The 27,738-nt window shown below is 39.0% G+C and overlaps 1 protein-coding gene across 1 annotated transcript; it reads left to right on the forward strand.

Moving 5' to 3' along the window:
• Positions 1–27,738, forward strand: LOC123232504 (vomeronasal type-2 receptor 26-like). Its single transcript, XM_044658955.1, has 6 exons — positions 1–185; positions 2,137–2,428; positions 12,656–13,459; positions 14,374–14,601; positions 20,292–20,415; positions 26,822–27,738. Exons 1-6 carry the CDS (start codon positions 1–3, stop codon positions 27,736–27,738), a joined length of 2,550 nt encoding a protein of 849 aa, XP_044514890.1.

A 27,738-nucleotide genomic window follows, 5' to 3' on the forward strand; every position in this document is an offset into this window, starting at 1 on the left:
ATGCTTCCAGGCTCAGTGCAGAGGACAGAGAAGGCCCCCTGCTTCCACCAGCTTAATCCCGTTGTTTCCCACGATGGGGACCTGGTGATTGGGGTCTTTTTATCCTTGTTCTCACTTGAAGTGAATAGATTAATGACGGCAGAACTGTTTCAAAGGCCTCCCAACAAACCTTGTGAGACTTACCAGTAAGTGTCTCCAGATCTGTCAGAGCTCATTTTGACTGTGATAATTAAAAAGAGGTCCTTCTACATAGAGCAGAAGGGGAGACCCATGAATCGTGAGACAATGGGGGCTCTCCCCCCCTTCTCTAGATATCTCTTACATTCTTGTCTGTTTTTCTGTGTGAAATGGAGTTCTAAAGCCAGACAGAGAAAACCCCTCTCCTCTTCTCCTCCTCCTCCCTGCTCCCCCTAAAATGGTTCATTCTCAGGACTTTGGTCACTAGGAGATACATTGGATGGCCCTTTGGCAGATGAATATTGTGGCTTCTTCTTCTGTATCTTCCTGTAGCCAGATGTTTCTGTAGATTGATCTTTCACTGTTTTAATTCCTTAAACTCCCTTATTTTCCTTTACAAGCCTTTCTTTCCTCACAAATAATATATTCTTGTGTCTATTTTGTCTAACAGAGAAAATCATTAAATCATTTTAATCATTGCTTATCTTCTTTTCTCATCAACTCAGTGGATTTTGTGGTTTTTTATTAGAGGGAAAAGAAAGATCTGTCATCCCTTAGAGAAACCTTAAAGAAAAATCTGTTCTAACCAACATGGACTTTTAGACTGTCTGTAATCTTGAATTTGGTATTAAGAATATTTCTTCTTGGTGAGAATAGGTTCTCTCTTTCAGTCCTCCCTGGTTATAATTCAAAGGGAAATGAAGAAAGAGAGAAAGAAATGGACACAGGATGTTATATTATCAGAATACTAAGAAGGGACTTCAAAATAGCAAATTCTGTGAACACTATCACATTAAGTAATAGGCAGGACGAAAGATTCTGCCATGCTCATCACCTTCTTCCATAAAAACAAATCTAGATTGTGTGAGCTGTCAGGATGTGCTGGAGGAATCTTACTAAGGTAGATTTATTTTTAAAACTTTGCCAAGAATAATAGAGGTAATTGTTCTTACCTCCTGGCTTCTCAGGTAAATATCTGGTTGCTGTCATTCAGTTGTTTAAGTTATGCCAGACACTTACTGACCCTAATAGGGGTTTTCTTTGCAAGGTGCTGGAATTATTTGCCATTTCCTCCTCCAGCTCATTTTATACATTAGGAAACTCAGACAAACTGGGTTAGGTGACTTTCCCAGGGTTATATGGCTATTAAGTGTCAGAGGCCAGATTTGAACTCAAGTCATCCTAACTTCTTGGCCAATGCTCTAAACACTCTACTAACTAGCTTCCCCTTAAAGGGGGGCACTAAGTCACCATCTGTGAAATGATCTTGATTTTTCTACACTTCTCAGAGTTGGTTTGGGAAGATAAAGAAGTGAAGATAGAGGGAAGGCTTAGCGAGGACCTCACCTTTCCCTGAAAATATCAGACAGGACCTGAGTAAAATACTGATGGTCTAAATGTGCAGGACCTCTATTTCCACATCTGTATTATTTCTGTCATTTCCTCCTTTGGGATGACATCTTTCCAAAATACCCATATATCAAGATCATCCCATAATGAGCTTCATGAAACTTTCCCTTCTATCTCCAGGGCGATGGGGTCTTGCTCTGCCCAGCTTCCTTAGATCTCAATGCTATTCACCTTTAACATATCTCCTGCCACCTTCTACCACACTGACTGCTATATTTATTCTCTTTCTTTCACTTTCTATTGTCAAGGACCATCTAGATCTTCTATGGGATTCAGTACATACTGGATGCTCAATATCTGTTTGTAGAATGAGAGAGTGGCTCAGTCAGGCAGAGTCCCATTAGAATTAAAAGCCAATAGACCCTCGTCAGAAATCCCAAGAAGGGAAGGATATAGGAAAAAAGCCCATGGGGGAGTATTTTTAATACAATGAAATTACCTCACAACTCTAGAAGTCTTTCATTTTGACTCATATATCTGGGGAACTTTTCCTTATGAAAAGTATTCTTTTTTAATCTTTGCTCTATTCTATGAAATGCGATCCCACAGGTGGCTGTTTAAAAATACCCAGCAGGTCCTGGCTTTAATAGATGCTATAAAGGAGATTAACAGGGATCCCAAACTGTTGCCCAACATTTCCCTGGGATTCCAGGTCTACAATGCCTACCACAGTGATGCGAGGACCTTGGAGAGCTCCCTGAGGTGGCTGTCTGGGCAATACCAGTTCATCCCTAACTACAGCTGCAGGAAGCAGAACAGGACTGTTGCTGTTATTGGAGGAGGCACATCCACTCTCTCTGTCCAGATGTCCACCCTGCTCAACCTCTACAAATTTCCACAGGTGAGTGATATTGAACCTGACATATTCTTTGCCTTTTTTCAACCAAAATAAGAATAATAGCAAAAACAACAATAACCAGTATTTATTAAGTGCTTTAAGCTTCTAAAAATGTTTTACATAAGTATTTTTGATTGTCACAACAAATGCATGTGGCAAGTGCTATTATTACACCCATTATACAGAAGAGGACACTACTATTGAGAACAGTTGTTACTCACCCAAGATCTTTAGCTAATAAGTTCCTATGGCAGAATTTGACCCCAGGTCTTCTTGACACTACTTGAACACCCTAGGCACTGAACCATACAGCTCTGGAGAAGGAAGAATGTCCATTCTAGGATTGTTTTGTCTTGATTATGATAGGAACCAGTATGGCAGGTAAGGAGGAGGGATGTGTCTACTTCTCCAATCAGGCTGGTTCCTTTATCGTGTGATGTCTGAGTATTTATCTGATGCTCTGATATCAAACAATAGTGGTCAAGGTTAGTGAGACATGGCATTGCTCCTAATATGAGGTCAATGAACATTATTTTAATGGCTGAGCCCAATCTTATGGTTGAAGGTTGGGCAAGAAGTATCAGGTGGTTGGGCAGAAATTTTTATGCCTCTTGATGAATAGACATCATGTTTTAATTGTGCCTGGCTACAGTTACTGAGGTCTCATCTGCTGAGTGGATTAGATATGGAGAACCATAATAGTCTGACTTATATTTGATGCTTTTTTATTTTCCATTTTCTCATGAAAAGCAGTAGATGTGCATCAGGCCTTTTATGTACAGTTACAGCAAACATTTCAGTTGTTTTCACTTCTTTTTTTAAATATATTTTACTTCCTTAAATATTTCACAATTACATTAACATTTTTATTTAAAATTTGATCCTTTAAAATGTGAACCAATATGTCTAAAGAGATATAAAGCCATGCCTTCCCTTTGACCCAGCAATACCACTACTAGGTCTGCTTTCCCCCAAAATTAAAAAAAAAAAAAGACCTATTTGTACAAGCTATTTTGTGGTGACAAATAACTGGAAAATGATGGGGTTACTCATCAATTGAGGAATGGCAGAATAAAGTCTTTGTATATCATTATAATGGAATACTCTTGTGCAGAGTGGAGTGAGCAGAATCAGGAGAGCACAATAAAGAGTTACAGCAATATTGTATGAAGCACATCTGCGAATGACTTAGCTCTTCTCAGCAATACCATAATGCAAAACTATCCCAAATTACTCCTGAGAAAAGACTGATGGAGTCTGAATTCAGTCCAAAGAATTCTATATTTCACTGTCTTTCTCCATTTGTTGTTGTTTTCTCATTTTATCTTCAGATTTTCTTTCACAAAAGGACAAATTTGGAAAAACACTTTCCATGGTGGCACTTGTGAAACCGATATCAGGTTGCTTAAGACCTCAGAGAACAAAAATCAAAGGCCAGAAAAAGGGTGAGAATTTGGAACTCAAATTTAAAAAAAGAATGTTCACATGGCAATTACATGTAATTGCAGAAAAAATATCTTAAGAGAAAAATAAATAAACTTTGAAGTTCCATATTCTTTTTTTTTATTATTTTTTTTAAAACTGTTTTTTTTATTTTAAACCCTTAACTTCTGTGTATTGACTTATAGGTAGAAGAGTGGTAAGGGTAGGCAATGGGGGTCAAGTGACTTGCCCAGGGTCACACAGCTGGGAAGTGTCTGAGGCCGGATTTGAACCTAGGACCTCCCGTCTCTAGGCCTGGCTCTCAATCCACTGAGCTACCCAGCTGCCCCCATATTCTTTTTCACCCTTTCCCTCTATCAGTTACCTTTTATGAAGGCAAATAATATTTCAGTTATACATGTAAAGTCATTCAAAACCTATTTCCATATCAGCCCTGTTGAACAAAATCAAGCACAGAAAACCAAAGAAAAAGAAAGTAAATAGAGGGAATATGCTTCCAGCTGGACTCAGAGTTCCTTAGTTCTCTCTTTCTGGAAGTGGATAGCATTTCTCATTAAAGGTCCTTTGATGACAAGAGCCCACATCCTTGGAGGGAGCTTTGGACCTCATTTTGTTTTTTTTTTTTATCACAAAAGCTCTGTTCCTCACACCTGATCATCATTACAGTAGTGCTATTACTGCAGACGATGCTCCCTTTATTCTGCTCATTTCATTTGCCCTCAATTCACACAAGTGTCCTCATGTTTTTCTGAAACTATACTCCCATCAGTTACTATAGCACGATAATATACCATCACAATCATATACCCAGACTTGCACAATCATTCCCTATTTGATGGGCAATCCCTTAATTTCTAATTCTTTGCCACCACGAAAAGAATTGCTACAAATATTATTAATGCGCATTTAAGTACACTTCGTTTTTCATTTCATTTTGTAGAGACCTAGTAGCAATATTGCTGTGCCAAAGAGTATGCAGAGTTTTATAAGCCTTTTGATCGTATTTCCAAATTGTTCTTCAGAATTGTTGGATGAATTTACAACTCTCCTAACAGTGCGTCGGGGTCCCAATTTTCCCACAGCCCCCTTCCAATTTGTCATTTCCCCTTTTTATCATGTTACAAAATCTATATAACAAGCAAAATATGAAATAACTGAAGAAAGAAAGGTTTGATATAGTGAGCATAACAATTTATTAAGCAGCAAAGGTTAGTGAGCCAGTTGCCTAACAAATCATCATCAAGCCCCTTTTTCAGTGTAAAGGTGGAGCCAGAAAACAGGGGAAACAGACTTATGTGTTAAAAATAAATAAAGCTAATGATTTAAAAGGAAACAATACAACATTAGGTAATCTGGTTTCTAATTGTAGGATAGGACAAAGACTTTCCAATGTGGGAGAAGGAAAGTGAACTGGTACAATTCCTGGAGTTCAGGAAATGAGGTATCCCCAAGTATTTGTAGAGAATCAAGGGAACAAGGAAACAATAACTGATGGATCAGTATGGGACCAGTTTTCAGATAAGACATATGGGTTGCTTGAGAAGTACAAATATGGGCAAACTTCATGCATCACTCTTAGGATCTGCCTGAATTTCTGGGTAAATAAAACTGAAACTCTTAGTTAAGAATTTTCAAACAGCACGAAGAGCTGGTCCTGTTTTCAAGCCATACGGGGCTAGCTTCACACAATGCAGTAAGGTTTTCTCCCACTTTCCACAACTGAATAAACTTTCCTCACAAGACAGAATCAGGACACGGTCCATTATTGAACTTTAATGTTTGTACCTTTATCTTCTCTGTCCCCGGAGATAAATTTAATAGTCGTGTTCTATTTTGTTTTCTCATTTTTCCAGGTTGTTTCTTAACTTTTAACTTCCTGTTTAATTCTGCCTCTGTCCTAGTGTTGGATGGGACCATTGTCCCAGGCCTCAGGTTTTTTCAAACCACTGTTTACAGAGGTAGTTGTAGAGGTTTTATAGGTTTTGGTACTTCCAAGTGGGTGTGATCTAAAGTGAGATGTGATCATTGGGCCTCTGATACCTTGTTGCAGTGAGCACTATTTGTACTCAGTTCCCACGATCCCCCTGTTCCTCAAGGTCCTGCTCCATCATCACCAGAAATACTGGGCCCCACCATTGAACTATGGGCCAGAAGGGGGCAAAAACAATAAAGTATCCAAGCAGTGTCTGCTCCTGTGGCCAGTGAGAGCACACAGGCCCCCTTTGCCATCCTTCTAACCACTTGCCTGATCCCCATTATTCTCTGTGGCTTGAGAGATCTAATATGATGCTGCTGGTACAGCTTCCAGCACCACTTCCTACCACTGGCTACTTCTTTCATGGCAGATTCCATCAGAGCACCCTAACTCAGTTCCTTTTTAGTCCAACATATCTCCTCTTCCCTTTCCACTCTCTCTGCCTCATTTCCATCACCAGGTTTCTGGCATTCCTTGGGATCCCTCTCAATAGGATTTCCCTAGGGGGCAAGGGAGTCCCTGGTTATGAGTCAATACTTCCCCATGTGGAGGAGTTGGGGTGAAGGTCCCCTCTATTTCATTGTGAACTCCTTGAGAGCAGAAACCACTTTTTTGCCTTTCTTTATATTCCCAAATACTTAGCACTGATGGAGGTAGGAAAAAGGAGCCAAAAAGAGCCCTGAAATAGGGAAAGGAAGGGAGGGAAGAGAGGAAATAGCGTTGTCCTTCTTGATTGCATTCAATGAGCTATTAAAGAGAAAATACCTGAAAGGAGTAGAACAAATTGATAAATCTTAGATCCATCTGAATGGTCACATCTATCAGCTCCTATGGGCAAAACTTCATTGGTGAAATGCAATTGTTAAAATTAATTTCAGGTTTAGTATCTGTGTAGTCAATAATACTCTTCTCTTTTAAAAATGACATTTGATTTTTCCCATGACAGGAGAAAAGAATTAAAAAAAATTTTATAACCCTTTCCTTCTGCCTTGGAATCAATTCTGTATATTGGTTCCAAGGCAGAAGAGCATAAAGGGCTAGCTAATGCAGGTTAAGTTTTCAGATGAAAAAAATCTTTTTTTTTTGCTCAGGTCACATAGCTAGGGAGTGTCTGAGACCGGATTTGATACCAGGACCTCCATCTCTAGGTCTGGCTCTCTATCCACGGAGCTACCTCCCTGCCCCTAGAAGACAATTTTTAACGTTCATATATTTGAATTTTGAGTTTCAAATTCTATCTTCTATTCCTTCCACTCTCCCCTCACTGAGAAGGCAAGCAATTTGATGTAGTTTATACATGAGCAATCATTCAAAACTTATTTCTATATTATTATATTGTGACAGAAAACATAACCCAAAACAAAATAAGAAAAGCAAAAATACTATGTTTCAATATGTATTCAGATCCTGGCAGCTCTTTCTCTGGAGGTGGATAACATTGTTCATTGTGAGTCCTTTGGAATTCTCAAGGTTCACTGTATTACTGAGAATATTTATGTTATCTATCATTGATAATTATACAACATTGCCATTATTGTGTACAACGATCTCTTGGTTCTGCTCACTTCACTTTCCAACAGCTTATATAAGTCTTTCTAGACTTTTCTGAAGTGGTCCTGCTCATCATTCCTTATAGCACAATAGTATTCCATTACAATCATATACCACAACTTATCCAGTCATTCCATAATGGGTAGAAATCTTCTCAATTTCCAATTCTTTGCACCACAAAGAGAGCCCTGCCCTGCTATAGTTTCTAGCTTAGTGTAGATAAGTCCATTCCCTGTCCCTGAGGCTTGCCCATAGACTGGTAGAATAGAACCCCCTTTTACCTTCTTAGACTATGCTTTCCTTTAATTAAACCTGTGTTTATAAACCTTCTTGTCATTCACTTGCTGGTTTTACAGACTCCCTGGCTAGGTGGATCAGTGTGAAATTAAGGCCCAACTATCGCTCCTGTCAACTGCCATTCCACAAATAGCTAAACCCAGTTTTCCCTAACCTATATGGTCCCAGACTATTGTCCATTCCTGTCTCCTACTCACCCTTCTGAACCCAGATAAATATGTAAGTTAACCCCCCAGTTTTTACCATAAGAATAGTATCCTAGCACCAGCATGTACCATAATTTGTTCAGCCATTCCCCAAGTGATGGCCATCTCCCCAGTTTCCAACTCTTTGTCACTACAAAAAGAGCTGCTGTAAGTATTTTTGTACAACTAGGTCCATTCCCCCTTTTTAAATGATCTCTTTGGGATACAGATCCAATAGTGGTACTACTGGAACAAAAGGTATGCACAGTGGATTGAAGTGAGACAGAACAAAAAATCATCAAACTCACTCTCTCTTGCAGAATTATCAAAGTCCAGTAGCAAATGAAAAGAGAAGACGGGTGGTAATGACTTGTGTTGCAGTGGGTGACCTTGGCTTCTTCCATATCCAACCAAGACTCTGGGCTCTTTTTTTTTTTTTTTTTTGCATTATATGTAGTCTTCATTGAAGGTCTGAGTTAGGGGCATTTTCTCATATCTTTTCTTTGGAATCTTGCTTGATCTTTGTAATTTCGTAAACTTTGAAATTTTGTAAAGATTCACATTAAAATTTCTTATTATATACTTAATAACCATTGTCACCAACAAAAATATTTAAATATACAAATGCAAAAAAAAAATAATGTGCTAAACCATTCAGTCCACATTGTTTACAATTTGTTTTAAAATGTGTCAATTATACATGTGTGCGAATATCAACATTCTCTCCTTTTGAATTCTCTATGATTTTATTTTACTTTGATACTTTTTTCTTTTGATTTTTCTAGCTGTTATTTTTTAATGTAAGCATAATCAGCATTATTCCTATTCTCTTTTCTTCTCTTCAGATATTTCCCTTACTTTATGTGTCCAATATTTAGTACTTTTAATAATGTAATGCAGGTAAGATGTATAATACCTGACTATCATCTAGAGCAATTTGATTTTAAGGTTGCAATTGTGTATTTAAAAAAAAACAACTTTTAAACATGCAACTGATATTCAGACCAACAGGACATGAAAATAAAAAAATGTGAAAATAATTATATGTAAGGAGCATATCTATATCTATATATTGATATGAGTGGTCTTGATCACCAGTAAGAAACACTGAGAAGACAACCACATATTAAATACGAAAAAATAAAAACTCTATTTAGTTTCAAGAAAAGCCACACTTGGGGAAAAAAGGTAACCCAATTTAGCAAAAATATTTAATAAAATATATGATGTTATTCTCAAGGAGACAATAGAGTGATGTATAGTATACAATAATAGAAGTATATATACAGACTATACAATGGTAATGATTGGTTGTTTGAAATATTGGGTTAGTGTTAATTTGTTCAAAGTTAAGGGTGCAATAAGTAATCAGGGTAGCCTCTAAGGGCTCTGTTTCTGCTGTTTAACATGTTTATGCACACCCCTGATAAAGATAGAGAGAGTATTATTATTAAATATGAAAACGAGATAAATATTGAGGTTACAAATAACACAATGAATGACAGAATCAGGGTCCAAAGCGACCTGACAGCCCATGATGTTCTAAAACTAAAAAAGGAGAAATTCAACAGGTATAAATCTAAAACCTTTTACTTGGGTTATTTGTTTTTAAGTCACCTTTTCTAGCATAGAATGGGCATGTAGAGTTAGGCAGCAGTTTTTCTTTTAAAAAATAGATTTTAGGGGCAGCTGGGTACCTCAGTGGATTGAGAGCCAGGCCTAGAGTTGGGAGGTCCTAGGTTCAAATCCAGCCTCAGACACATTCCAGCTGTGTGACCCTGGGCGAGTCATTTGACCCCCATTGCCCACCCTTACCACTCTTCCACCAAGGAACCAATACACAGAAGTTAAGGGTTTTAAAAAAATAAATTTTAGTGGATTACAAACTCAATATCACATTCATGTAAACCAATTACTGGGTATGGTTAGCCCAAGCTTATTTGCACTATCTTCCTTGGAGACTTTGCCTCTGTGCTCCTAAAGCCTCCAATCAGAAAGTCCAAATTATAGACTTCTTATAAGGAATACTTCTCCATATCTAGGCTGAACTAGATCCTATACATATTCGAAATTCTTGGAAATTTCTCTTCCCTTCCTAATACTCATTGATTTCTACCTCTAGCTATGGACAAAGCAATCAAATCAACATTACCATTCGTGGAAAACACATGACAACAAATAGCTCCATTTCTCCACTCGTCATCCCAATGACATCAAAGACCAAAACATCCATTCCCAGTCAATATTCTGTCTTTTGTATAATATAAATATATGGTAATAGAAGGAAGGACTATATTGATTTTTGTTTGAGTATCTCTATACTTTGCAAAATGCCTGGAAAAGAGTAAGCACTTAAAATGCTTCTTTCATCCATACATTCATCCATCCTTCCATTCATTATGGATGATACTGCTGATTTTAAAGTCATAAAGCAAAGGTAATTTTGAGCTCCATTAAGAAAGGATAGCTCCCAGGACTAAGGAGGTGCTTGACCTCAGACTTCAGACTGGATATTGTGCTTGGTTTGGAGATCCATACATAAAGGACACAGAGAGCCTCTAGTCAGGGTGATGAAGGGTCATGAGTCTATGCCATAGGAGGATTTGTTGTAGAAGGAAGTGGAGAAGGAATTGTAGAGAGGCAAATGCTCAAAGGGGCCATGATGGCTGTTTTCTAATATTTGAAATCTGTTATGTGGAGAAGAGATGATATATGTTCTGTGTGGTCTGGCAAGGTAGAATCAATAACAATTGTGGAAAGTTACTGAAAAAGGGAAATTTAACTGAGATTAAAATATCTTTTGATTCCTAAGAATTATACCTATATAAATTATACATGAGGTAGAATGGGCAGGCTTTACAGATAGTAAGGTCATATTCCTTGAAGATCTTGAATGATAGACTGAAAGTCTGCTACTCAGCTACTGTGATGGGTGGTCCGGTGCTACTGGATAGAGCCTGATAGAGAGGTGGCCCAAGGTCCTCCAATGGTCTAATGACCTAATCTGAGTGGGGAGGGGAAGCCCAAGTGAACACCAAGTGGTGGTAGTGAGCACCAGCTCCCACAATATGTGAAGCTCAGCTGAACACCAAACCCCACCTAACAGTGCCCTGGAATAAGTGATTAAGTGAGAAGCTGGGAATAGAATCTCCCAGCTTCTCTGGTTACTTGCCCAGGGGTGAGGCTGATGGATAATGTTGATAATGAGTGGATAAGTGGTGACTGCCATTTTGTCTCAGCCTGGGAATTTCCCTTCCCCTTAGATACAAAGGATATCAAGCCAATCTTTAGAATAACCACAGCCTTCACCTAAATAAGCTTTAAGGATTTAATTGTAATCAACTCAGGGGAAGGAATCAGGGTGAGGAAGAAGGTGTTGGGAATCTGGGCTAGACTAGAGATAATCAGATTTGTTGGTCAGTGACTAGTCAGGTTCTAACTGTTGCCTGGAGAGATTCCTCTCTCTGGCCCTGGTCAGGCCTGGCCCCTTTGGCCCTGACCAGGGGGATTGAGGTGGATGATGTGCTTCTTCATATACAGGTAATTTTTATACCTGTATCTCAGCTCTCTTCTGTAGTTGATGATGTGGTAATCACTGAAACAGGATACAGGTACTTAAGCAGGTTGATTGGCCTACCCACCCACTGCCCAGGTCCCCTTCTCATGAGTGAGAGAGTGTTTGATTCAGCTCCTGCCTTTTTATAGTGCTGGCAGCAACTTTTGCCCCTTGACTCATGGCATCTGGGTAAGGTCTGAATTCCAAGCTGTTGGTTGTCACTCAGCCTGCTCTCCATTTTCTTATCAGAAATTGCTATTACGCTACTTCATAGTGGGAATCACTTTTCAGTGTCGGTTGTTTGAGATCCCATAAATGCTTTTCTCGGCACTCTCAGATTCCTATTTTAGTAACTCAAAATCCACATTCCAGGTTCATGATAAAACAATTGGATTTTCTTGTTTGTTTGAAATACAACATTTAAATCCAGTTTTTTTAAAAACCAAACACCACAGGACAGCAGTGGATAGAGTGCTGGATCTGGAGTGAAGGAGATTCTTCTTAACAAGTTCGAATTTGGCCTCAGACACTTAGCAGTGGTGCGACTCTTGGCAAGTCGCATAACCTTGTTTGGCTCAGATCTGCCAAAAAACCACAAATGGGATCATGAAAAGTCGAATGTGCCTGAAAACAAATGAACAACAACAACAAAAACGTGTATGGGTGAGTGGTACTTCCTCTAAAATTAAAAACTATACCATTCATGTGTTTTTCTATTATTTCAAATAGAAACCGAATTAAATAAAGTATAACAGCTTCAATCTAGAAAGCTACTGTGGGCCAACAAAGAAATGAATATGTAGAAAAGTATATTCTGGTTCCTTTTGAAATCAATTTCAGAGATTAAAATTACAATTATATCAAACTGTACACTAAAAGCTACGTAATTTTTTATAAACAAAAATGCCAATGAAAAAAATTTACATTTTGCTTCAGTTTTCTCACCATTTTTGTTTAGTCCCTTTTAGCCTTTTGACTGATTCTTTATGACCTCATTCTGGGTTTTCATGGCAAAGAAATACTGGAGTTGTGCGCCACTTCTTAGGAAAATGAGGCAAACAGGGACTCAGGGTCACACAGCTATTGTGTGGCAGAGGCCACATTCGAAGGCAGGACAATGAGTCATCTTCATGATGGGCCAGGCACCGATCCTCTGTGGCACTGGCTGCCCTTGTCTAATCGTTATCATGGGTCCAACTGATTCGTGTTTTTTCCCCAACCAGATCAGCTATGGTCCATTCGATTCCACTCTTAGTGACAAGGTCCAGTTTCCTTCCCTCTACCAGATGGCCCCCAAAGACTCTTCTCTTCCCAAAGGTGTTGTCCGCTTAATTGTACATTTTCAATGGAACTGGATAGGCCTGGTTGCAACAGATGATATGAGAGGTGAGCAATTCCTCTGGAAAATGAGAGCAGAAATGGTAAAGAATGGAGTTTGTGTGTCCTTCACAGAGAAGATCCCTTTCACTGAGAGAAGACACACAGAATCCCAGGAGGCCTTCATGCCCAGGATCTTCACATCATCCACCAAAGTGATTGTCATCCATGGTGATACAGATTCCTTAATGATTCTGAGAAACTCAGAAATGCCTTTATTTTCAATACACAAGGTATGGATTGCCACATCTCACTGGGATGTAACCAGGAGAAACTTCTACATTGAAGGTCACGCTTTCCACGGGGCGCTCATATTTTCACTTTTGACAAGTGAAATTCCTGGGTTCAAGGCTTCTGTGAAGGCAGCAACACCTTCTAAATACCCAGATGATATTTTACTTAGGTCATTCTGGCTCTCCGCTTTTAGATGCCCGGATGAAGGGGAAATCACGCAGCAAGAAACATGTTCATCAAATGCTTCCTCAAAGACTTTGCCTCTGTGCTCTTTTGATAAGTCTATAACTGGCTTGAGTTACACCATGCACAATACCATCTATGCTGTGGCTTGGGCTCTCCATGAAATGTTTATGAGAAAATTGGAGAAAAGTTCAATGGCAGATGAAGAATATTTAGGACCTCATTCTTGGCAGGTAATATTGGATGGGTGGCCACTGTTTAGATATGGTATAGATATATTTGGGCTGTGGTTGTAACAGGATGAGGGGCCTTGAACAACACTAATGGAAGCACAGAGTGTGCATAAGCGATTCCTGGGTGTGAAGTCCTGCGTTCAAATATGGCAGCCGCTTTTTAAGAAGGATGTGGATAGTGAGCATTTGTTCATTAAGTTGGAGGAAGACTATTGGAAGACTGCTGAGCGGAGGGGCTTCTTTCCTCTGTTGAAAGAACTGGGAAAGCTTGGCCAGGGGAAGAGGGCACTCAAAGGAGCCAGACCTGCTACGTGGAAGACGATGAAACGTGCTTTGGTTTTCCCAAGAGGAGAAAAACGAGAGCAGAAGGGGTAAAGAAGTATAGACTCTCCATCCAGTGACCCACCTCGAAGCTCCTAGATGACATTTTAGGGACTTTTCAATGGTGAATCGTTTTAGGTATGGGTTTAGAAAATGTCACTGAGGCAGTCAGTTCCAAAGCAGTCATGAGGAACGTTGCTCTACACTCACTGGTCAGTGATAGGTTCAGTTGTTAAAATTTCCTCCCACTTCCTACATCCTGTAATCTAACAGTCCAAGCGTGAAGGAATGAGGTTGAGGCAGGATCAGAGGAGAGGAGGGGAGCATATTGAAGAGGTCTTGCAAAGGAAAAATCAATAGATTTGATTTCAAAAAAAGCATTAAGAGTTGGTGAAGTGGAGGTAGAACTGGAGATCGAGGACCTGGAGGCTGGAAGTGAGGCTGTGAGCTCCAGAGGTTCATTTCTGGGTCCCTCCTCCAAATCAGAAGACAAAGCTGGCCTGCTGTCTCCCCTAAGACTTGGGTTTTATTTCCAGGGGAGCCCTTCCCTCAGGCATCCCCGGTCATGAGGATTTGTGTCTCTTCCCTTGCAGCTCCACTCCTTCCTGAGGAACACCCAGTTTACCAACAGTGCTGGGGACCAGGTGTTTGTGGATGAGAACAGAAGACCGGAGGCTCAGTATGCCATTATGAACTATATGTATTTTGCTAAAGAGAACGATGGTCTGGTGAAAGTGGGGCAGTTTGTACCCACGGCTCCGCTTGGACAAGATTTCACCATCTGTGAGGAGGCCATCATGTGGGGCTGGAAGGATTCAAAGGTCAGAAACATTCTTAGGCAACATTTTATTTTTTACAATTATATGGAATAACAATCTTTAGAATTTGTTTTCTTAAAGTTTAAATTCTCAATTCTCTCCCTTCCCTCACCCTTTCCTGAAACAGTAAGCAATTCGATCTAGGTTGTACAGGTGAGATCAAACAAAACACATTTCTATATTGATTATATCGTGGGAGAAAACACACAAAATAAAACCAAAAAACACACTAAGAAAACAAAATTGGAAATGGTATGCTTTGATCTGCATTCAACTTGCATCAGTTCTTTCTCTGGAGTTCCATAGCATTTTCATCATGAGACCTTGGGAATTCTCTTGGATGGTTGCATTGTGGTGAATAGCAGAGCTATTCAGAGCAGGTCATTGGACAGTATCAGTGCTACCAGTTACAGGGTTCTGGTTCTGCTCACTTCACTTTGCCTGAGTTCACATAGGTCTTTCCAAGTTTTTCTAAAATCATTCTGCCTATCATTTCTTATAGCACGATAAATTATAATCATAGAACAAAATTTGTTCAGCCATTTCCCAATTGATGGACATCATTACAATTCCAAATTCATTGTTCCAATAAATATTTTCAGACAAACTGGTCCTTTTCCCTTTTATTCTTTGTTCTTTATTCATTCTTCATTTTATTCCTCTAATTTTTTCTAGATTACATGCCAATACAATTTTAGACTTCCATGCCAATGACATGCCAATGCAATTTTGTTTTCTGACATTTTGAGATCCATATTCTTTCCCTCACTATCCTCCTCCCCCCTCTGTGAGGGAGCAGGTAATGATCTGGGACGTAAATGTGCTATCATGCAATACATATTCCTATGATCATCATGTTTTGAAAGAAGACACATATCTCTCCTACTAGGAAAAAATTAATGAAGAAAATAAAATGACAAATGGCATGCTTTAATCTACATTCAAACTCCATTGGGTTTGTCTATGGTAACAGATAATCTTTTTTCATCATAAGTCCCGTAGACTTGTCTGCCATTCTTGCCTTGCTGATAATCAAGTTTGCATTATTGCTTTTACCATGTCCAACTCCTAATTCTGCTTACTTCATCGCTTCATAGAAGCCATCCCCAATTTTTGAGACTGCCCTGTTCATCACTTCTTATAGCACAATAGTATCCTGTTATAGTCATATGCCACAATTAGTTCAGCCATTCCCCAAATGATGAACATTCCTTCAGTTTCCAATTCTTTAACACCACCAAAAGAACCGCTATTAATATCTTCTGATAAGCAAGTCCTCTTCCCCTGTCTTCAATCTATTTTGGATACAGATATACACTCATTTTTATGATCTTTTTAACATGGTTCTAAACTGCTCTCCAGAATGGTTGCATCAGTTCACAGCAAGTGGATTAGTGTCCCAAATTTCCCACATCCCTTCTAATATTTATCATTTTCCTCTTTCATCATATTAGCCAGTTGGTTAGGTATATGATGGTACTTTGGAGTTGTTTTAATTCACAGTTTTCTAGTTAATAGTGACTTGGAACATTTTTCATATTACTAAAGATAGTTTTAATTTCTTCTTCTGAGAATTTCCTGTACATATCTTTTAACAATTTATCAATTGGGGAATTACTTGTGTTCTTATAAATTTGACTCTGTTTTCTAAATATTTCAAAAATGAGGTCTGTATCAGAGAAATTTGCTATAAAATATTTTTCTGTTTCCTTTCTAATATTGATTGTATTTATTTTGTTTGTGCAAAAACTTTTCACTTAATATAATCAAAATTATCTATATTACATCTCATAATGTGTGCTTTCTCTCTTATTTGGTCATAAATTCTTCCCTTATCCATAGATCAGAAAGTTAAACTACTTCAAAATGCCTAATTTTCTTATTATATCACCCTTTATATCCAAGTCATGCACCAATTTTGACCTTATCTTGGTATATTATATAAGGTATTGATCTATACCTAGTTTCTACCATAATCTCTTCCAGTCTTCCTACTAATTTTTGTCAAATAGTGAGTTCTTGTCCCAAAGGCTGGGATCTTTCAGTTTACCAAGCATTAGATTACTATAGCCATATACTATTGTGTATTAAATTCCTAATTCATTCCACTGATCTACCAATTTATTTCTTAGTCAGTACTAGATTGTTTTGATGTTTACTGGTTTCCAATACAATTTGAGATCTGGTAAGTACATACCACCTTCTTTCATTTTTTAAAATTTATTCTCTTGATCCTCTTGATCTGCTGTTCTTCAAGATGAATTCTGTTATTATTTCTAGCACTAGAAAATATTTTTAATAGTGTAATTGGTATGGCATTGAATAAGTAATTTACATAGCATTTTCATTCCTGTTATATTGACTCAGCCTACTCATGAGCAATTAATGTTTTCCAATATTTTATAAAAATATTGGGGGGCAGCTGGGTAGCTCAATGGATTGAGAGCGAGGCCTGGAGACAGGAGGTCCTAGGTTCAAATCTGACCTCAGACACTTCCCAGCTGTGTGACCTTGGGCAAGTCACTTAACCCCCATTGCCTAGCCGTTACCGCTCTTCTGCCTTGGAGCCAATACACAGACTGAAGGTAAGGGCTTAAAATTTTTTTTTGGAATCCATATTAACTAAAGAAATTTTATTCTAAACAAATTCTTTCAAAGTTTGTTTTTGTTTTTTATTGTTTTTATATTTAGTTCATCTTATTCTACTCACTTCACTTGGCATAATTCATACAAGTTTCCTATATTTTCTCTGAAATAATTTCTTCATCCTTTTTTACAACACAATAATATTTATAACACATGCACCTATATCATATTTTATGTGACTGAACAAATTATGGAAATAAAGATTTATATTTATATTTCTAATTATTCTAATTACATATACATGTATATTTCTATAATTTTTCAGTCAATCCTCAGTTTATTGATGCCTTCACAGATTCCCTTTCTTTTCAACTTCAAAAAGAGATATAAATACTTTTGTGTAACCTTAGTTACCATTAATTTTGCTTAGACCTTATCTCTCCTTTCATCTACCTTCTCTCTAATTCCTCATTCTCCCTCTTGTTATTGTCTTCTTTTCTGAGCAGATCATATGAATTACCTTGAAGTATGAGCCTCTCTCCATCCCTGTTCCTTGTCTGTACAGCACTTTTTTGCATCCTGATCATGACAGATAATTTCCCCTGACCTTTTATTCCTTTTTCTACCTAATGTATTCCTCTTCCTAGCTTTCCATTTTTCTTTTAAGATCTTCAAGCCATACCAGGTTCATTCCATGACATTATCTGTAAGTCTCCCTCTGTGAACCCTAATAATAAAGTTCAGGGGCAACAAGGTGACACATGATCATCTCCCCACATTCGAACATCAGCTGCTTAAGTTTCGTCAGTCTTTTTCATTATTCTTTTTTTTTACATTTTTGTTGTTCTCTTGACTCATGTTAGAAGTCATAGTTTCTATACAGCTCAATTTTTATTATGAATAACAGGTTGCAGTCCCCTATTACATTAAAGGTCTGTCTTTTTTCCTTTTAAGATTATACTTAGTTTTGCTGGGAAAATAATTTTGGGGGGTTCAACTAAAACTTTTGCCTTCTTGAATATGGTATTCCAAGGTCACTCATTCATTATTTATCAAGTACTTCTTGTAGGTACTTTACCATCTTGGTTCCACCTCTCCATGGTCCCTTTTGAACCAGGTTCTTTGATTCTGGGCTCAAAAGCTCTCCCTCTGTAGCAAAGTACCTCCTATTTTCCCCTTCTCTTCCATCAAAATTCTGACTGAAAAGGTATAAAAAACATTTAAGTAATTGCTGCCAAAATATGAAGGAATTATCATTATAATGGATAGATGAGGAAGAGAAATAAAAGGTTAGCTAACTTAACCACTTCGTTTTACAGATGAGTCAAATGAGACCTCAAAATGTCAAGCCTTTCTCAAGATCCTCCGTCTCCAAGCCCAGTGTCCTTTGCATGGTCATAGCCCTTTGGGACTGAAGGCGATGAATCCCTTTAGGTCACTTCAGTTCATCAGATGACGTGGAGGCCTCCAGATGTTCTGGTGCCTTGTCCTAAAAGCTTCATTCGGTTTAGATTTCACAATTGGTCAGGAGGCAGAGTGTGGAGGTGGTGAATGCGTAAGTCAGGGACAAGTAACATGTCACCTTTGCTCTCCTAACCCCAGGCAGGATTCTGACCTCACTAAGTTTACTCCACTTTGAGAAGGCTAATAAAGAGGAAATATCCAATGGATACCTTCAAAATAAGATGATAGATCTTGATCTTGATTAGACCTTAGGAGCTACTTAGTGCAAAACCTTTCATTTTACAGATGAGAAAGCTGATGTCTATGGAAGTTCAATGATTTCCTCTATATCATACAAGATGTAAGTTTCTTCATACTTAAGGTGCATTTAAACTCAGTCCCTCTAACTTAAGAACTAATGCTATTTCTTTTTGTTGTTGTTATTTTGGGGGGATTGGTTTTTTTCCAGGCTTGCCAGGGTGAGGTTTTTTTATTTTTATTTAGAATATTTTCCCATGGTTACATGATTCATGATCCCCCCAGAACACACACTGCTTTCTCCTCTCCTCTCCTGGAGCTGACAAACAATTCCACTGGGTTATCCATGTATCATTCAAAACCTATTTCCATGTTATTCATATTTTCATTAGAGCGATCCTTTAACATCAAAACCCCAATCACATCCCCACTGAACCACATGATTGGTCATCTGTTTTTCTTCTGTGTTTCTGCCCCCACGGTTCTTTCTCTGAATGTTCCCGAATAGGCTGTTTTTCTGAAGGCCTTTTATCCTCTTACCCGGCCTTAAACTGCCACATCCCTTTTCAGGCTCTTCAACTCTAAGGTCCTTGCAGATTAGAAGGAAATGGATTAAATGAGAGTTTATGTATTTCAAAAACTTTTGTTCAGCACTTTGAGTGATTACTGTTCAACTTATCGTCATAATCACAGTATTTCAGAGCAAGGCCAGCTAGTTTAATCTAGTTAGTTTATCAGGGATGAAGTCCCCAGAATCCAAAAGTTAATCAAGATAATACAACTAGTAACAAGTGTGGGGTGAGGGCCCAGATATCTCATTTGGGATATGTTCTAATACCTTCACATTGGAAGCAGTTATAAATCTCATTTCTCTTGATATAGGCAGCCAGATTTTAGGATTATGACTCTTACAAGTAATAGTCAACAATCCCATCAAATTCGTCAAATCTTATCAAATTTCTCTTGTCCATCTGCTATATAACTCATTACCAAATGAGTTCTCATCCATGTTTAAAGAAATCAGAGAACAGGTTCTGATATTTCCCAATAAACAAATGTTAATGAACAATTTACTTCATTAACAGATGAATTCTTATCCTCCAGCCCATAGACAAATTCTTCTCAAAAGAGCTCCCTCTCTCCCTCACCCCCACCACTGCCAAAGATTTCAATGTAGATCCCTGTCACTGGCTATCTAATTGATTACCAGAAAACCATACATGCTGGATCTGAATTTGGGTCTTCCTGACTCCATGATCAGTATTCCATCTACACTGTCCTTTAGCTGTCTCTGGAAGTGGCTGCTGAAGCAGAGGACCCGTAGAAAAGAAGCCTCCTTTTTCAGCCCCAAACCTCCATTGTTCTCAGTCAAAGATATTTATTCCCCTCTCCTGTGACTGTCTTAGGTTCCCCGTGGAGTATGCAGTGACAGCTGTGGTCCTGGGTTCAGGAAGACCCCTTTGGATGGGGAGGCTGCCTGCTGCTTTGAGTGTACGCCATGCGCAGAGGGGGAGATCTCCGGGCACATGAGTGAGTTTCTGCAGGGAACTCCCTTCTTGCATTCATTGGCAGAGAAACAAACCCAAAGTTATCCTGGTAGAGTTGCTTGCAGCCTCCACACCATCCTGGCCAAAGAGCAGCAGAGGAATGGCCTGAAATCAAGATTTGCATCCTGGCATCTTTGATCCCACTGCATGAGGAGTGTCATTGAGAAGGAAAGATTACTTATTGCCTCATTTCTCTGATGAACTGAATTTCCCTGGTCTCTCATGAAGGCAGCAGTTGGTGTCCGGAATGTCCAGACAGACGGATGTGTGTGGGGTGCATCTGTGTCCTGGAGAGGAACAAAAGCTGATCACAGGAAGTGGCGTGACTGAATGGGGGATTCCACTGGGGATTTAGGCCTGAACAAGGTCTCTGACTTCCTTGGCCTCCATCTCACCATGATGCAAACACTAAAAATCAAAGGGCAGCCAGCTCTGAGGGCAGGAATAGCCACCATCCTGAAACCTCCATACCAAGGCCAGAGGCTGGTAGAGGCCACCTGCAGAAGGTCTGGTTGCACCTCAGCTCCAGAGATCCCCCCCAAAGATCATCCACAGCTGAGGACTGACCATTCACCCAGAGCAAACACCACAGAATCAACAAGAAGCAAGACTTCATCAGCTTCAGCTGTCTGCTAGACCTGGAAACTCCGTTCCAGAGGCAGAGACCTGGGGAGTCAGTAGGAGGCAAAACCTGGGAGGGGCTGGGTAGGCCACAGGGATTCCTGTTGAACTACAGCAGAGCATTGACCACTGACCAGGGAATGACTTCAGGACCCAAGCTGCTGGACCTGACACCTGCTCGAGCCCAGTGAGTGACATCAAAAGAGAAGGATGCAGGAGGGAGAGCAAAATGGCCATTGTACCTGCTGAGGGGCTGGCTGTTGGCTGTGCTTCCTTAATCAGGAGAATGGAGTCTCTGTCCTCAACTACTCAGCTTCACTCCTGACTCTTATCTGCTTTTGCTCCTTTTGGCAGTGAATCTGTGGATTTATTTTTGACTTTGTGGGGAGTACTGGGAGAAACAGGGGAGAGGTGAACTGACAGCTTGGGGTGGCAGAACTGCTGGAGGACTCTGGTTGGAAAACCTCAGGTCAAATACAGACTGGGCCTGAGCAGGAATACCAGAGATTACACCTGACCCTGGATTATAGGAAATGGAAGAATTTATTAGAGCCCAGGAGATAACAAACACAAAAAAATCCTGAAAATTGAGGTACCATTCCCCACTCCCTAGGAACACTTGGACTCTAGCATAATGCTAAAACTTGTGGGAATTGGCCTGGCTACTAAAAGAAAAAAAAAACAGTAAGGAAAGTAGATAGAACCCAACTATGCATAAATATTATGGGGACAGGGAAGACCTGAATTCAAACTCAGAGAACAATGAAAACCTACTTCTAAAGCAGCAAAGAAAAACAATAAATAGTCACAAGCTCCAAAAGAGTCTTTGGAAAAGCAAAAACAAAAGGAGAGAGGTTGAGGAAAAAATTAGAAAAAAAGAACAATAAAAAAATAAGAAAGAAATAAAAGTAAGAAAATTATGTAAGGAAAATCATCCAAATGGAAGAAGAGATCCAGAAACTCATAAACAAGAAAAAAAATTAAACACAGCAAAACTATAGTCAGAATATCAAGAGACTTATCAGATTTAACATTAAAAATGTAAGGGCATGAAACATTTCAAAGATCTAAGGAATTTCCTTTATAACCAAAAATGACACACCCAGCAAAACTGAGCAAAATCACGCAAAGGAAAAAAATGGAGATATAATGAAATAAAGGAGTTTTGATTTTTCTTGGGGGAAATCAAGAACTCAGTAGAAAAATCTGATCCATGAGACACATAAGAAGGTAAATATAAAAGACCTATTAGAAGTGACCCAAGAAGTCAAATTATTTACTTCTTATATGACAAAAGGTCATCTAAAATTCTAAAGAATGACATCAATACCTGGGTAATTTCAAAGAGCATATATAGAAAGATGTTTGAGGTAGAACTGAAAAGAGTGGAAGGACCTAAAAATAATAATAAAATAGACTAGGAAGAGGTAGAATGGAATAATTATCTCATATAAAAAAAAGAATGAGTGGAAAAACTGACACAGAGAAGGGGAAGAGGGAGTAGAGGACTGCCAAAACTAGAACTCTACTCTCATCTGATCTCAGTTAAAGAAATAACATATAACCAGCTATGTAAAAGTCTTCTTAATGTACAGAGAAACAGAAGGGAAAGGGGTGGGATAAGACAAGAACTAAAACTATTTATAGGATACGTGTTGATGAATCTCCTCTAGAGACAATGTCTCCCATTGGGGACAGCTCTGCCTAAAGTGTATCTGGATAGGCAGCAAAGCACCTTTTACAAACTGTCTCCTAGTATGATCAACTGCCTCTGGAGCTTGGAAGTCTCTAAGGCCTAGAACTATTTCTGCCAACTCAATAAGCCTGTCCAAGAAATTACTGGAGTGTTTGTCTTCTCCCGTCTAAGGTTTTCAAACTTGGACCACAAATTTGGACATTTAGCATGCAGACCCATAGCTTCCAACAGATCTGTTCTACATTGTACCAAGTATCGCATGTTTCCACACTATGTAAGTTCCAGATCTTGATGAAAAGTAGGCCACGAAGTTAAATTGGGATTGGTCCTAGTCTCATTCAAAAACTTCTCCTTCTCTGAGAGTGAATAGAATTCTCCCAGCAAAAATTCTATATCATCAAAACTGAGATTAAAAAGAGTTAACACCTGTTTCATTTCTTTTATTGACTTATAAGATGAGAGGTAGAATTTTGGGAAATGATGCCAGGGGAGTTCTAGGTCATTGGGGGTAAAGGCTTTGTAAGATTTCACATGTACAATGCCATCCCCCAGTTGTAAGATAGTTCTGTCCACTATGGGTAGCACAGAGACAGTGGTCTCAGTCCCTGAAGCTTTGTCTTCAGTAGCCCTAATATTTGCTGTTGCCTTCTTATTATTAGCCATTGTGTCAGTTCCCAAGTGTTTAGCTTCAATAATCTCCAGTTGGAGAATAGTGTGGTTATCTAGCTCTTTACCCTCTTGTTTCACAACCTGGACCAATAGCCTCATTTGTTCTGGTACTTCTTGAGACATAGATTTATTAGGGTTTGTTATTGCAGTACCGGTTGAATTAATTTTGAAAGGGGCAGCTGGGTAGCTTAGTGCATTGAGAGCCAGGCCTAGAGACGGGAGGTCCTAGGTTCAAATCTGGTCTCAGACACTTCCCAGCTGTGTGACCCTGGACAAGTCGCTTGACCCCCATTGCCTACCCTTACCACTCTTCTGCCTTCGAGCCAATACACGGTATTGACTCCAAGACAAAAGGTAAGGGTTAAAAAAAATTAATTAATTTTGAAAAGCAGCCATATATGAATACAAACTTTTTTAAAGGCCTTAAAACCTTGAAATAGTTTCTTTTTGTAATATGGGAATAATATTGCCAGGATTAACATTGTCATGTTTGTTTGGGGCAACCTGTCAGTTGCCCTGGTTGGAATGTTGACCATGACATGAGCCACAGGGCAAGTACCACCTGCCAGTTGGACCCAGGGTATATAAAGCCCAGGGCTGGGTTCTGTTCTTTCTCTACTTCTCTTCTCACCTTCACTTCTACCCCTTGGGGATCCAGGGTGGACATGAGGAGGAACGTGGGGTCTTAGTTTCCTAGGCTAGGTAGGTTTAGGAGAACTCTGCTGACCCAATAGGAACATCAAGTAGATATACCCTAGCAAGAGGTTGCTCTATTATTTCCATCAAGAGATCATTTATTTCTGTCCCAGGGCTGGTCCCTTGGGACAACTGAAGATCATAGCAAGGAAATTCATCAACATCCTGAACTTAGATCAAGAAGGCAGTACTAGACTAGATTCTTAGGTTTCCTAACCCATTCTCCAATCCCTTTTCCCTAATCAACCTTTCAAATAAAACTTACTTTAACGTATGAACTAGTGATTCTTACCTTGAACTCAGATCTAAGTAGTCTGTTGTTCAAGATTCTAGGAGGGAGGCAGAGTAACTCCATTACTGATTGACAGGAAGCACCACACTTCCCTTCCTGTCTAATCTCTCTGTTGACCAATAGGAGTTACTTCCTCAGCCATTTTAAAGGCTGAAGGGAAATATTCTTAAAGGGGTTTAGTCCTTGCCAAGGGAAATTACATCAATCCCTTGGCTGGCTTTGGCACTGGTACTTGTTCATTCCTACATTCAGTACCATCAGTAAACAGCTTGAGACTAAGCCACATTAGCTTCCTGACTGCTTACAGACTTACCAACTTCCTTCATAGATCCACCTTTTATACCCTCATTACAACAAGAGGAATTGGTATATGAAGAAAATCCCAGAGATTCAAGTAAAAAAATTGAATCTATCAATAAATTTAGTGAAGTAGAAGGATATAAAATAAGCACATAAATTATCAGTACTTTTTAATATATTACTAACAAAGTCCAGTAAGAAGAAACGGAAAGAGATATTCCATTTAAAATAAGTATAGATAGAATAAAATAACTAGGAATATACCAGCCGAAACCATCACCTAAACTCTACGAACATAATTATAAAACTTTTTACACAAAGAATGTCATGAATAATTGGAGAAATATTGATTGCTCATGGATAGGCAGAGTCAATAGAATTAAAATGAGAGTCTTATCTAAACTAAATTATTAAATGACCTAATTAAATTACTAAAAAATATTGAGCTGAAAAAAATAATGACAAAATTCACTTGGAAAAACAAAAGATCTAGAATGTCAAAAGAATTATTTTTTTAATAATGGCAGGAACTCTAGCAGTATCAGATTTTAAGTTGTATTATAAGTTGTCTGGTATTGACCAAGAAATAGAAAGGAATATCAATGGAGCAAGACAAACAGAAAGCAATAGTAAAAAATTAGAGTAAGTTTGTGTTTAACAAATGGATAGATCCAGGTTTGGGGTATAAAAAGTTACTACTGAGTAAAAATTGTTGGGCCTGCTGGAAAATTGTTTGACAGAAACTAGGTATTGACTAATATCTTACACCATTCACTAAGATAAGATCAAAATGGAGACTCGATCTAGACATAAGAGATTTTGTAAGTAAATGAGAAAAACAGGGGGCACTTTACCTATCAGATTTACGGATAGGTGAGGAATTTGTGAGTTAACAAGAAATGGAGAACATTGTGCAATGTAGAATGTATAATTCTGAGTACATTAAACTTAAAAAGTTTTGTACAAATAAAATAAATATTGCCAAGATTAGAAGAAAAGCAGAAAATTGAGAGAAGGATCAGAAATTTTGTAGGCAAGATCTCAGAGGTCTCTTACTTAAAATATGTAGAACACTTTATCCAAGTATTAAGAATAAGAGCCATCTTGCACTTCATATATGGCAAAAGATATGGACAGACAATTTTTTGTAAGAAGGAACCAAAGCCATATATATGTATATATATGAACAAATGGTCTAAATTGCTACTGATTAATGCAAACCCAAAGCATTCTAAGATATCTCACACCCATCAGATTGGCTAAAATGACAAAAGGGTAAACTGACATATGTTGAATGAGATGTGGGAAAATGGGAATACTAAACCCTGTTGGTTGAACTATGAACTGATCCGACCAGAATTGGCAATTATGTCCAGAGAGTTCTAACCCTTTGACCCAGTGAGTAGAACCAAAAGAACATGACACAAACCTCGATATCTAATACTGGAAGAATAAATTGGGAATGTTACCTCCAGAGAATGAAGTGAAAATGGAAATAAGAAAGATATAGCTTATATAGACATATTCTTCTACCAGATAACACCTTTTATGATAGAGGGAGGGAATAATAATAATAATAATTTTAAAAGAGTATATTATGTTCCTGATAATTAGCAGCACCATACAAAATAAAGGTTTTGTCATGAGAAGGCTGTCAGCTGTTCAATAAATCATCAATCAATCAATCAACAGCCATTTAATATGTGACAGTCTTATTGATAAATGATAGGGGTATAAAGAAAAAAGGGAAATCAATCTTGTATTAAGAGAGTTTCTATTCCAAATGGAGGAGATACCATGAACATACATGTTGGCAACTACAAAATATGTGTGAAATGCATAAAATTCATTATGGGAGGAGGCCCACAAGGAGCTGGGAAGAATATGGAAAGATTACTGCAGACAATCTGCATCTAGAATCATTGTTGCAGAGCACACTGGACACAGAAGCAAGCTTTCCATTGGATGCTAAAGGACTCCAGTTTCTAAGGAAAGGGGATTCTGTGTCCTTTAGAGGCAGAAGGAATGGCTTCAGCTCTCATGGCTCTTGCCTCTATCTGGGAATGGGGAGAATTCTTTGAATCTAAACTTTGAGTCCTGTTTTCTCTCCTACAGATGCAGAGCAGTGTACAAAGTGCCCAGAGACTGAATATCCAAACAAGCAGAGAGACCGCTGCCTCCCCAAGATTGTGACCTTCCTGAATGTGGAAGAACCATTGGGCATGACTCTGGTCTTTGTGGCTGTTTCCTTCTCACTGCTGACTGCTCTGGTTCTGTTGATCTTTGTGAAGTACCAAAACACCCCCATAGTCAAAGCCAATAATAGGACTCTCAGCTACACTCTCCTCATCTGCCTCATCTTCTGCTTCCTCTGCTCTCTGCTCTTCATAGGCCGTCCTACCACTGTCACTTGTCTCCTCCAACAAACAGTGTTTGCTGTTGTCTTCACAGTGGCTGTTTCCTCCATTTTGGCCAAAACCATGATCGTGGTTCTGGCTTTTAGGGGTGTTAGACCAGGGAGCAGGATTCACACATTCCTGCATCCTCGAGTGTCCAACTACATTGTCCTCATCTGCTCAGGGATTCAGGTGATTCTCTGTGGCACCTGGCTGGGTACCGCTCCCCCCTTTCCAGAGGCTGACACTCACTCTGAATATGGCCACATCATCATTAGATGTAATGAGGGCTCCATCCTTGTCTTCTACTGTGTCCTGGGCTACATGGCCCTTCTGGCCCTGGCGAGCTTTACTGTGGCTTTCCTGGCCAGGAACCTGCCTGACACCTTCAATGAAGCCAAGTTCATCACCTTCAGCATGCTGGTGTTCTGCAGTGTCTGGGCCTCTTTTGTGCCCACCTATCAGAGCAGCAAAGGGAAGGCCATGGTGACTGTGGAGATCTTCTCCATCTTGGCCTCCAGTGCAGGGTTGCTGGGATGCATTTTTATTCCCAAATGCTTTGTGATCCTTCTGAAGGCAGAGAGGAATACCCAGGCACAGATCAAGAATAAATGGGATTCTAGAGGCAATGTTTAA

The sequence above is a fragment of the Gracilinanus agilis genome, chromosome 1 (assembly GCF_016433145.1).
Source record: "Gracilinanus agilis isolate LMUSP501 chromosome 1, AgileGrace, whole genome shotgun sequence".
Classification (NCBI taxonomy): Eukaryota; Metazoa; Chordata; class Mammalia; order Didelphimorphia; family Didelphidae; genus Gracilinanus; species Gracilinanus agilis.

Bases quoted from the DNA above. Each gene is read 5' to 3' on its own strand.
- LOC123232504 (XM_044658955.1), top strand. From the start codon at position 1: ATGCTTCCAGGCTCAGTGCAGAGGACAGAGAAGGCCCCCTGCTTCCAC. The intron at 186-2,136 runs GTAAGTGTCTCC...GCGATCCCACAG, and splicing joins AAACCTTGTGAGACTTACCA to GTGGCTGTTTAAAAATACCC. The intron at 20,416-26,821 runs GTGAGTTTCTGC...TCTCTCCTACAG, and splicing joins GGAGATCTCCGGGCACATGA to ATGCAGAGCAGTGTACAAAG.